Source organism: Trachurus trachurus (assembly GCF_905171665.1).
Source record: "Trachurus trachurus genome assembly, chromosome: 9".
Taxonomy (NCBI): domain Eukaryota; kingdom Metazoa; phylum Chordata; class Actinopteri; order Carangiformes; family Carangidae; genus Trachurus; species Trachurus trachurus.
The window spans coordinates 25,579,982-25,593,212 of record NC_139895.1 but is presented as its reverse complement, the minus strand read 5'-3'; the positions used below and the strand labels follow the sequence as shown (position 1 = coordinate 25,593,212).

General features: G+C 42.0%; 1 protein-coding gene across 1 annotated transcript in view; it reads left to right on the top strand.

The window, feature by feature from the left end:
• The window catches only part of mctp1a (multiple C2 domains, transmembrane 1a), a gene marked incomplete at both ends in the record, with an annotated part of 135,885 nt that overhangs the window by 107,866 nt on the left and 14,788 nt on the right, over window positions 1-13,231 (top strand). Inside the window, one exon of the mRNA XM_083979886.1 lies at window positions 2,907-2,963. Within this exon, the coding sequence (XP_083836012.1) occupies window positions 2,907-2,963 (57 nt within the window). The remainder of the gene's footprint in view (window positions 1-2,906; window positions 2,964-13,231) is intronic.

Below are 13,231 nucleotides of genomic sequence, written 5' to 3'. Positions count from 1 at the left end.
GAGAAAGAAAGAGAGATGTTTGGAATTCATCGGCTGCACTGAGGTAATTTATATCCTCCGTTACTGAGACAGTAGCTTCAGTGCACGCATTTAGCCGTGGCAATCTTCAGGGCAGATGACATGTTCCATGTCTTTTTATTTATTAATTTTACACTGTGTCTCATTGCAGGAAACATGACTTCTCTCTGTAACCAGAGGCGATAGAAGGGAGAGAGCAGAGCGGAGAGCAGAGGCAGACAAACGACTCTATCATTCTCTCTGTCTCTCTAGGTCATGCTTCTCCAGCTAGCTCATGCTCATTCCCTTTGTTTAAAGTTTGGAGCGTGTGCCAGGCATACTCTACTAAAGCCTCTGTGTGGAGGAATCCATTATGTTTGTATTTTGGCATGGGTGAAAGGATTTGGGAGGAACCATGATGACTTTATAAACAGTTATAGTCCATTTGTTCAGAGATGCCAGAAGGCTTTCGTTTTACAGTATCACGTCTACATCTTTCCCCTCAGCTGAGCACAACAATTCCCTCTCTGGTATTTGTTTAGTATAGTAATAAATGTATTCTGTATCAATAAAGAGATTGTGAACTGCGAACAGTCAAGCTTATTTGTCTAGACAGTGATGGAGTCTAAGTGAACTGGGAATAACCAGTTGCTGTACAGTCAGACAGTTAAAACGAAGAGTGCCATGCATACATGCACAACACTTTGCCCTGGTGACTCTGAGCTATTGATAGAACACACGCACAAACACACACACACACAGTATTGACTCTACCCTCTCAACTCTGCTGTTCTGAACTCCTCTTTGTTTGTGTGGGAAGCTGAATTTACATAAGAGGCTTATGTCAGCCGCCACATAGTTTCCCCCCTTATTCCAATGAAAAACAAAAAGGACAAAAGCTATTGTCTTGTTAAGTAATGATTTTTGGATTTCTCCAAACTAGTTTGTGCCGTTCTGGAGGTGGTTAGGGGGTTGTGGTGATGTTGAGGCTGGGCAAAGGTTTTCAGGGGTTTGGGGGTTGGGGCTGGTAACGCAATACAACAATGGCAGCAGATGAATGCTGAGGTTGACAGCCGTAAGGCTTATGATATGGGTGTTTGTTTATGTAAATTGGGAATAACAATATGACCTTGTATCTTTGATGTATGATTGACAGAAAGAGGGTGGATAGGCTGCAGAAGTGATCTGTGGGTTTTCACTTTGGCAACATCACACTACACATGAACATCACAACTTACACAAGTACGTACTACTGCAATAGCCTGTTTACTGCCTGTAACTCATCCAGAACACTGACCAGGTCCAAAAAAGACACCCATATCACACTTGTCCTTAAGTGCCACCGGCTCCACATTCAGGCAAGAATTGATTTTAAAATTAATTTAATTAAAATGGTTCCACTCCAAATTGTGTCACAGCTCTGCTCAATCCAAAAAATCTCAGATGGTCATTCAGTGGTCTCCTTGTCCTCCCTTGGATCAGATCAAAATCTGGTGAATCAGCATTCAGTTACCATGCCTCCCAAAATGGGATTCCCTCCCATATAACATCAGAAGCGCCTCAACTCTCAGTACTTTCAAATCCAGTCCTTAAAAAGATATATATTTTTTATTCTTATTAATATTATTATTTGTATACAGTAACTGTACAATACATTACTTTGCTTATTTATGTTATACTTCTGTATTTGCTTTGCTTTTTTCATTTATACTTTGGCTGTGAAGCACATTGAGTTGCCTCTGGCTGGAAATGTGCTATTTAAACAAAGTGTTGTCTTCTTCTTCTTCTTCTTCTTCTTCTTCTTCTTCTTCTTCTTCTTCTTCTTCTTCTTCTTCTTCTTCTTCTTCTTCTTCTTCTTCTTCTTCTTCTTCTTCTTCTTCTTCTTCTTCTTCTTCTTCTTCTTCTTCTTCTACTATATCACTAAACAGTGATCAGATATACATTGTCCAACTACAGTCATCCCAGCTGATACTATCGGGGCAGGAATTTCTACATGACAATATATTTGTTTTTTGTTTTTTTTTGCTTGCGTTCACATTAGAGATAGAAGTAGGCTGCCTCCATAATGTGTGTGTCATGCCACTAACTATAAAAGGCTACAACTTGTATTTACAGTTGTTAACATCTACAGTATACAGTAAATCCATATGTGCCTTTGTGGTTTTGGTTCCGACATTGTGTGCATTGTGTCATTTTTTCTTTGTCTTGTACAGTACAGTATGTATCATACATGGTATCTTGGGGCTTCAGAGCTACACAACTCCTGTTTCATCGGTTGTGGACCACTGAAGCACATAGTTGCTGTTCTTTGTGACTTGCTCTCTGTGCTGCAGGCTTTTCCTCTCTCTTCTCTCAGAGAGCATCACTCTGTGAGGGAGGATGTGAGACGGTAGATAGATGAATGTATAGAAATGGTGAGGTAGAGGTTAGAGATGAGTGCAAAAGGTTAAAGAGGTCAGAAAAGACTGAGCACAATCAGAAGAAGAGTTGTGCTCTCGTCCTGCTGAATGGTGTAAGATTTGAATGCTTTTGTGCAATGCGATTTGAGTGGATGAATAGACTTTAATCCTCGGCCCGTTGAAATTCAAAGCCAGAGCATTTGCTTACATTTCCAGAAGTGTCAACACATTTGAACAACAGAATGTTTCTAAAATTAAATTCTAATTCAAAACCATTCTGAAGCTCATGACATCTTACCACACACCAGTCCAATGGTTGATCTAGCTGCTTGCTTTTCATACTCATTAAAAAAACTCTTGCCCAACTTAAGCATATCCAATCAGCTTTAATATGCCTCTTTGGCTTTTCTGATGACGTTAACCCTGTGTTATCTAATGTTTATCTCTACTATAGCTGTTGCATAAACATTTTTATTTCTCTTTTTCTCTTTTCTCTGTTGCAACTGTCAGCAAGCAGTGGAGGACCTGCTGGAGGACGAGGACGAGGACTTTGACAAGGATGACAAGGTAATTATGTCTTGTGTCAGGGGCACACACACAAACACATACTGTACACACACATACATGTTCACACACACACACACACGCACCCCAACACATACATTACATGGACACACATGCACGTACATACATATATGGGCACACTGCCTCAGGAGGGTTGACACTGCCTCACAGACCAGAAACACAAACAGACAAACTAAATGACTCCATCTTTTCCTCCCATCTCCTCCTCTGTGTGGTTACTCTCACTGCCTGAGGTGCAAACATATACACAAAGACTGTACAACCTTTTAACCTTTTGCAAAGTTTTCTCTGTTGGTGCACATTCAACACGTCCCTCCACCTCTCTTCTTTCTGACTGGGTTTGCTTTGGTCTTTTTATGCAATTTGGTGCACAATCCGTATTTTTCCCTCCATATAGTCAAAATTGCATTGGTAACATTGTTCCTCAGTTTCCTGAGATCACGCACCTTATAAACTGCTTAGTTAGCTATTTAGGTCCATTCACTGCTCCTTTACGTCCCAGTAAAACAGCATCTGGGCTTGTCCAGACACTATCAGGTAACAACAGGTGGCTGCTTTACTGCCTCTGCTCGTTTACACTGGAGTAACAGCTACTGAAGCAAATGCCACTGGATAGGATACAGTACCTTGTCAATGTTCCACTTGGGAATGTTAACTGAAATGGTAAAGCTCTTTATCCACCGACTGTGTTGTCTGGATTTTGGGGAGGGCGAAAAATGTTTTTGTTTGATCAGACTCAAGCAGTGTTAAACAAGTTCATAACTGGAGTATGTGGAAACTGTAAAGCACTTAGACTTAAAAATCTGGAATTTAAATTACTTGAGCTGATACTTGATGCCTCACAGCCGCACTCCAGCAATATAAAGGTTAGTAGGCCAAGATGTGGTAATTTGCATGACCTGGTTTGGTAAACTTTTTGGAGCAAAACAAATTGTCTGGTCAAAGGCCTCTACAATTACCATTGCTGTTTGCAATGGTAATTGTAGAGGCCTTTGACCAGGCAATTTGATATGTGAAAATTATTTTGCCTGAGGACATTCTCTATACTGAATTTACTTGTGCAACTGCAACCTCGCTACACCCTCACCCATTTTAAGGGTCATAAGTGCAAGAAGGCACCAAAGGGGTTAAAATAAAATAACACATTTATAGTGCAGATGGTCAAATAGTCATCCCACTAGTAAGTCAGCCAGTCAGGCAGTCAGTCAGCCAGGCAGCCAGTGGGGCGATGAGCACACAAAGATACGTGAGCATTACATCCTCTCCCACAGTGATGCAGAAGCAAAGTTTCACGGCTGTGAAGTTCCAAGGCTGAAATGTACAGGGGGGCACTGACTGAAGATATGCACCAGGCAACCTTGAACCTTTTTTTTTTTTTTTTCTCTCCAACGACTGCCTTCCATCGCTGTATTTCCTACCTCCTCTCAGGGAGAAAATAAAAATACAGGCATTTGAAAAGCTGCAGATTATATGAAATACATTTTGGACTTTCATATTGAAATGAGGTGCAGCGGCAGCTTGTGCGGCCTCCGTCAGATTTGGTGCCAAACTGATTATTCCACATAAGAAGGCCTTGCTCTCTGTGCTCACACAGGGCTGGGATGCTGGATAGCACAGCCGCCACAAAGGCTACAATTTACCAACTCTGGCTTCATACATTTTGATCTATTGCTCCCCTCAACTGTTAGCATTTCATTTGAGCTGTAGGGAAGTTGAAAGGGGGGCATTTTCTTTTTTCTTCACCTACATCTCTCTACCCTCCCACTCTCCTTCTACCCTTCCCTCAATCGTCCCCTTCCCTGCATTTTTTCTCTTTCATTCTGACACATATTCTCTCTCTCTCTCTTCCCTCTACTCTCGCGTCAACCTGGTTAAGTGCAGAACAAATGGAGTTTCAAGGCTTAACAAATTTGCCTTTTACATTGGATATGAGGTATTTTACATTGGATATGAGGTAACTGCAGATTGTATGAGTAAGTATGAAGGACGGGTCAAAGGAGGCCTCTTTTATGGCACAGGCCTATAGGGGAGAGAGGGAAGAAGAGAGCGAGAGAGAGAGAGAGAAGAGAGGGAAAAAACATTAATAAATGTGCCAAGGCCTCATTTTAATTGAACTTGAAGCATATGTTGCAAGTATGTACAATCCGTCCCAGATGTTTACTCCGGCCATGTGCACGGCTCTTCCCAGTGCACCACAAGGCAGCTATTAGCTGGATAACCGTTGCTCCAGAGGCTAAATGGGGTATTACATGGCCAAAAAGTAGAGCACCTGTTTTTCATTGCAAAGAGGACCCCTTGCAGGCCTTTTGCCTTGGATCACCACATGTGTTTTGACTTAACAGATTGTTGGGGAGACGTGAAAAGTGTCTTTCTTGTGAGCAAGCACTGATATTAGTCATTTAATCTCAATGAAAGTCCAGCATCTAGACTAATTGATGAGGACGGCTCGGTTGTTAAAGCCAAACAGGCGGGCACATGAAGGGTGAAAGAATGTAAGACATGAACTATTTTTTCCTCCGCTCCCCTACTCCTTCACACTGTGTGTTTGCGTGTGTGCGTCGACCTTCAACATGGAATGTTGCTTGATTCTTATTGCCTACTATACACACACATACCCACCCACACATGCATAAAATGTGTAAGCAGTATACTGCCCCAATTTTTAACCTCTATTTTCAATTAAACTCATTTTAAACATGGTGGTGTGTTGCAGGTGCACCCTTTTTAGTTTAGTGATACCATCTATTGATTTCACACAAAGTAAAAAAAAAAGAAAGAAAAAGGTCACTTAGAATTTATGTGTTATATATATTCCACATGAAAGGATGTTGCGGCGGCACTATAAAGACGTTTTTTTTTGTAGTAAATAGGGTTTGTGAACTGTACAAAAACCATGGATTTATGCATAAAACCATTATATTCAGACTCAAGCATTTAATGCTTTGAATTTGATTGAATGCTGCTTACTTTTAATCTTTACGTCTTTAATAAAATATTTATTGAACTCAGACTCACACACCATTCTTTTTTTTAATCTCTATTTTCATAAATATCCAATATTCTGTTGCTAAATACATATCATTAATCAAATAGGCATCATTATGAAATCTGAGTCCTAAAATCTCTAACTTCACTGTTGTAATTGAATCACTGAGTGAAGGATTCCCACTGGATCTTAGTTTTAACATGTAATCCAGTCCAGACACTGGAGTATGTAGTTGTCCTTGGAAATTATTTACTTTGTTTTGGAAAATGGTCTTCAGAGAGTTTTCATCCATAATCTAATAGAATTTATGGCAGTGTTCATGTCCAAGTATCTATAACTTCTTCTCACTTCAACCATTCCTCCAGTCTCAAGATGACTTTTTTTCCCCCCTCTTTTTATTGTCTTTCTCAATTTTAAAACGGGTCCCTTTGTGTGCCTTTTCAGTATCTTCCAGTGGAGCTTGAAGTAATATTATGAGACCTGGGCCGTCTGACATGCAGCTCAGCCCTGTAGTGACAAGCTACCGGCAGCAGGGGCTTCAGTGTGCAATGTAGCCTGTGATGTCTCCTCTCACCTGTGGGGTGACTGTCCAGACCTGGCATGAGGCAATCACCTTGGGCCCTGCATGGGCGTGAGTGTTTGTGTGCGTAAATATGTTTGTGTGAGCGCCTCGCTTATGTGTTGAGTGGCTCAGCTGCCTCCCAGAGGGGGGGCTTACTGGGAAAAGGGAGAAAAGGGAGAGAGAGAGAGAGAATGAGAGAGAGACAGACTGAAGGAGTGAGGAGATTACCCTCACACGGTTGACTGGTCACTGAAGCGCTCATGCTCCGCTCAGCTAGGCTCCACTAGCCTCGGGAGGACCTGACACAGATAAGATACACACTGCAATCATGTCCTGCTCACGGGCTTACTGCTCGGTGCACTCCCTCTCTCTTTCGCTCCCTACATCTATCTGTCTGTATCACACACGTACAGACACACACATGCGCCCACAAGATCTTTCCCCTATCCCGTTTCTCACTCATTTTCTCCATTGCTTCCCTGTGCGCAGTTGATGGTAAATACAGAGTAGAAATGATTCATCAGCTTTATCTAGAAAATCTGAATGATGGTTAGTCATAATTTAGTTTTTAGAAAACCGATTCCCCAAGGCGTTCCACATGAATCAGCGATAACATCGTTTCATCCAGTTTGGAGGTCAAACCTATAGAGCATTTTTCTGGGCTGTTTTTTGAGTCATTTAGGGATCTTATCCTATGTCATATGATACAGTTGTGAAGAACTGAGGGCAGCTTTGTGTAATATATATACATTTTGCATGACATGCAATAATTCCCACCCAACTGGTCGTCCAAAAAGGTTATAGCAAGCTGGAAAGCACATCTGGCTTCATCAGTTTTATGAGCGCCATATAGTATATTTTTTATCATTTGGAGGTCATATTGATGACTCCACTGTGTATACAAGACAGAGCATACATGATCCTCTGTTTCTTCATCTCTCCAGCCACGCAGTCATCTTCCTACACCACAGTATCTCTTTATCCTCCTCATCTATAGTGCTGAGGCAGCTGTTCCACCCTCTGCAGCTTTCCCTGTAGGTATGACTCATGCGCCACACATGTGTGTATGCACATGCAATGCTGCATATATATGTGTGCCTATCAATGGTTCTCTAGCAAGGATAAAACTCCTGGCAAAGGGCTTGTAACGGCACACATATTCGTTTCTCATTCTGCAGGCCTCACAGCCATTCTCATCTGCTGATTTCAACATCCCCATCTCTGTCTCAGCTTCTGCCTCTTCTTCTATGTACCATTAAGCAAATAGCTAGGCTCTCCACTGATTGAAATGCTAAATATGGAGCACACTTTGTCTGAATATAGTGTGAATTTGTGTGAGTATAGTTAAAAGGAGTTTTCAGCTTCATCTCCAGATACTGTAGCTCTGCAGCACCTTCCCAGGCCCTGGCACTCCTCTCTCAGTCCCAGTCACGGCACTGCGCTGATTGCTCAGATAGTGACATGGAATAATGTAATTGGACTAAAGAGCGCACAGGGAATTATATCAATGCTCTGGAAAAAAAGTGTGACTGAAAGTAAATGTTGTTCTGGCAAGGCTATTGAGCTTGTGATGCAGTGGGGTTGTCCTCACGTATCAGGGGGTGTTTTCAGCCGCGGAGGAGAATGGGAGAGAGAGACAGAGGGAGAAAGGGGAAGAGAAAAGTTTGAATGTCTGTGTTCTTTTCTTCTTGCCGCCTGTGAAGGATGAAAAGCGTCACGGTGTAAAAGATGCTTTTGACTTTTCCGCTTCATTTTTCTTCCCATCTCACTGTCTTTTTTTCCCGTTGTTCAGCAGAGACGCTGGTAGGAACTGCATTTTAATCATGTTTGGCTAATAGAGGGAGGAATGAAAACAAAAAGGAGGGTGAAAGAGGCATGCAGGGGTATTGTCTCTCTATGCAAAATACACTGCATTGTTTGTTTGTTTTTCCTCTTTGTCACACACACACACACACACACACACACACACACACACACACACACACACACACACACATACACACACACACACACACACACACACACACACACACACACACACACACACACACACACACACATCAGGTGGATCATCCCTCACTATCTCTATTCCCCCCAGATAAACATCTCTTGCTTTGTCTTTTGCTTTCTGTCATCTCTCTGCCATTTTCTTAATACTTTAAGTCTGGCCTTTGTTATTTAAATGATTTTTTTTCTTTCTCTTCTTTGCACCATGGGTCTTCTGTTGCAGTTTTGTACAGTATTCCTAAAGGTTAACACAGATAACCATATACTCACCACTGTCATTGTAGATATGATATAAGCCTCAAATGCTGTTTAAAACTGTCCAGTATTCATCAACTATCAGATGCAGCTATTTTGAAGTTGAAACAAAAGTGAATACTGAAAGGAAATCAATCTGGAGTGTCCTCTGCATTTCAAGGCTGAAGCTCTTTCCAGTGCAATGCTTCTGTTAACAATCTCTGCAGTGCATTTGGTGAGAATAATGTTATACACACATGCTACAACCTTGTTATATTGGCCAAAACATCAACTATAAGACCCCAGCTGAAAAACATCCTGTTTTCTTTCTTTAACCCTTTCAATCTTAATTTCTTTGGGTTGTAAAGAGAAAATCTCACTGTAATCTATCCATAAGGATCCTAAACCAGGCCCCTGGGAGGACAACTGTGATAAAAACCATATCCTCGAGGATATGTTGGCTTCCTGGCACTTTGAGTGGATACGAACGATGGTGGTAAGTGGGCATGTGTGTGGTTCTGGCACTGACTCCTGATGGTGTGTGTCGCTGTCTTCTGGTTTCCTATCCAGCTCATCGTCTGTCCAGCGGCTTCTGTCTGCCGTCCTGTCGGGGTTTGTGTACAATACTTGTTCCCTGTCCACGTCACAGTTACCACCCACGCACTGCACGCTTGGCCCACAACCTAACCCTTCCTCAAGGCCTCTAACTCTGCCTGCTCTTTACGGTGATGGTGAAGCTAACGGAGCTCCAGCATGGAAGGCTGCTTTTTGTGTGACTCCCTGTGGCATTGTACGGTGGCAGCTGTAGACAGAGGTGTGATGGTGTGTCAACTACGTCTTGCTGGTGGGACTTGTGGTTTGGGGTTACTAACGGGTGACGTTTGAAGCCACATGAGTGTATGCATACGGTACTTGTTTTGTGTATAATCTGTGAAGTGACAAAGGCCGTAAAGGAATAGATTTTCATGAAGGAGTTCAGGTTCTTTTTTTTTTTTAAACCAAAAATAGACTTTTAGATTTTTTTGAAAAGCCGTATTTACTTTCCTCTCAAAAACATGATTATTTTCACACTTTATAACCCCTAAGTCACTTATAATATGCACCTAAGCAACAAATTTTCTAATGAGTGTCACAGCGTTGGGTGTATATAAATGAGTGTGTGGGGGCGGGTGAGTGAGTGGGGGTACTGGTGATTTGAATGTGCGTGTGAGCGCTTTTTCTTGAAAGTTGCTACAGAAACAGCAAAACTATTTTATATTGCGGAAGCAAATCCCAATGCTCATTATGCCTAATGCAGCAATGTCTACTCCCCCAACTGTTATTGTTCTGAATCACATACACACAAGCGGCTGAAGCAACTGAACTTTTTGACTGATGAACTATGCATCAAAGGATTACGACGAGCACCCGTTGCACTGTAGGTGAGGAGTTCTTGTGTGCTCTCATCCACCCAAAGTAACTCTCTTCGAGACACTCGCCGAATAGGATGTTGAAGATGGCACACACTCAGTCTCTCATTGGACAGAATGTGGAGCACAACACTTGACAGCAGTGTCGTCTGAATTTGAAAGTCAGACATGTAAGAAGGCAGCCGCCACCTTTTCTTTTAACAAGAGTCATAAATCTGTAATGAGCACAGAGAGGATGCATATTTTATTTACTTTTTTGAAGATGTGATCCCTTCACTTCATAGCTATGCACTCTCGCTCTGTCTGTTTTTTTTTCTTCCAAAACAAAGTTTAAAACAATGGATGTTACAACTGTTTCTGTAGTTTTTTTCCCCTCTGAACATGAATAATGTAATTAAAGGTACACCAAAGTTAGCAAGCTTTGCAGACCTAAGTGATGAATCAGATATTATTTAACCAAACTAGAGTGACATATGATTTGATGGATAAAAAGAAAACCCTGAAATATTCAGTAATTTTTTGATTAATTAGTTATTAATTAATTAGTGGATACTAATACACCACCTTACAGAAACAAAAAAGCTTATCCGTCTCTTTAAAATTGACTTAACATAATTATCTAAATTCTGTATCTCATCTGAAGCCCATTTTTATGTATCCTCATGCTGAAATATAGCCAGACCAAATTAAGTTTAAATTTCAGGAGCATATGTTTGAAGTAAGACAAGACAGAGACTGAGAGAGACAAATGCGCAGGCAGGCAGACAGACAGACAGACAGACGGGAGGGGGGGGGGTATATGCTAGAGCTGCTAAACCAGGCCAACGGAGGACAAGAGTAATGTTGTCCCATTCATCACACACTGCCAGGCTGGATCCTGGGAAGGACAGGGGAAGGAGAGAGCAGGAGCAGGGGAGCAGAGGTGAGGCAAGGTGGGGGGGAATTGGGCAGGGTGGGGTTGCTGGCTGGGTAGGGGTCCGGTGGCATTCAGCAGGAGGTGAGGAAGGGGAAGTGATCAAGCACAGAAGTTGTAGAGTGGTAGTCATTTATATGTGTGTGTGTGTGTGTGTGTGTGTGTGTGTGTGTCCGACCTTGAGTCTGATGGAGTTGCTGGTGTGGTGGAGGTGATGAGAGGCCCCAGAGGGAAATGGGAAAAGATGATCAGTGGCAAACAACCCCCTGCCACCCAGACACATTAGAGACACACAGACAGGCACACTCTCATAACACCAGAAACCTCTCTCTTTAGGATAGAAAGCAGAGGTCAGACCGAAAATAAGTCACCATCACCTCTCCCTTTTATACCCTCTTACTCTCTGTCCCTCTATTGCTCTCTCTTACATATGTGTATATTTATCTTCACTATGGGACTAAGCAGGGGGAAAAGACTAATTAGTGCTCGAGAGCATTGTCTGGCTGGTCCACCTTCAGCTGACAGTCTTAACTGGAGTTTGACTTTGGCTTTGTAGGCGCCATAACCCTCAGCGCTCATAGATATTCTTAAAGAAATCTGTGTGTGCATTCCGTACACACAGACGTACACGTATACGCATGCATCATGGGCCTGTGGGAGCGGGACGCCCCTTCACATCTTAGCATGGCCTTTATGTGTGCGAACCGCTTGATGAGGACCAGGAGGACGTGCACTGCATCTCATCACCCTAGTTAAACAGATATTTATGTGTTTATGATAAAAAGAGAGGGAGGGAAATAGAGATGTATTCCCCCACATTCACTCATGGATTAGGTGTTGTATGGCATAAATTATTTATTAAAACTGCAGCCTCAAAAAAAAAAAAAAGGAACATCTGCCTCTTTCATGTGGTGCTGGCGAGGTGCCAGGTTGCATGGTGGTATCTGAGACCGGCCGCAGGGCCTTTGTCTCATCTTGTTGTCATATCCTGACAGAGGGGAGATGTTCTTCAAGGCTACTGGGTCCCCGACTTTTTTTCTTCCTTCAGGGGCCTCTCTTAACTCCCAATGGGTTAAAAAAAGCTGGGACTCATCGAGTTGGTAACACACCACTGAAATGTATTAGATTTTAGTTTATGCACAGTTGTTGTCTTATGTAATGTGCCTCTTAGGAGTTAAATTGTTTAAATGGTCAACATCAGAAATGCTTTAAGCATCACCTGACTCACTATGAAATATATCCATCATTTATCATATTCATTCAAATCATATTCATTACCACTCGATGTACTTACTATACATGTTCCTGCTTGCTTCCTTTTTTACCTGAACATTTAACTTTTGTGACTCTTGTTTGACTAGTTTCTTATTTATAGTACTAGTATGGAATTGTTACTGTATGCAACAAGCTAGTGTGAATGAAAGCCTTTTGTCCTTTCATCAACCACTAACATATACCAACAGTGGCGATGGTATCATTGATGTTTGTTGAGTACTGACAGGTGTTATCTGTCTGCCTGTCTGTGGACAGAGTGTCCATCACAACCTGCAAGACAGACATGAAACTTTACATGTGTGCACATGGGATTAAAATGAAGGCTGAGTTTGAAAATGTGTCTGGTCTGGTCGTCACTGGATCTATTGGAACGTTAACATGTTGACGGCCATTACAACTGGTGTGACGCCTACCACAAGGATTTTTCAATTGCAGTAAGTCGTTCCTTTGCTCCATATTTGATTTTTCAGGGACAGATAACATGATTAGTTTTAAATGTACAGATGCTAATTGTGTACAGGGTTTATTATTCTGTCATTCCCAATTCTAGCGCAGGCTTTGGAAAATGTAATTTGTGTCACCCCTAAAGCATTTCTCAACTTGCTCAACTTTTCAGCATCACCTCCCCTCCCCCTTTTTTTTCCTTGGGTGGAAATGGGAGGGATACCGACTCTCTCTCTGCAGTTACAAAATCAACAAGAACGCTTTCAGATGCCCTCTGGGAGCCACATATTAGCATCCTGTCACGTTTTATATGACATTTCAATTTTTACTGTGCTGCCAGAGCGAGAGAGGAAAAAAGAAAAACAAAGAAAAACAGGTGCAATTTTAGCACAGCAGCAACGAGCAGCAGCCACTTGTGGT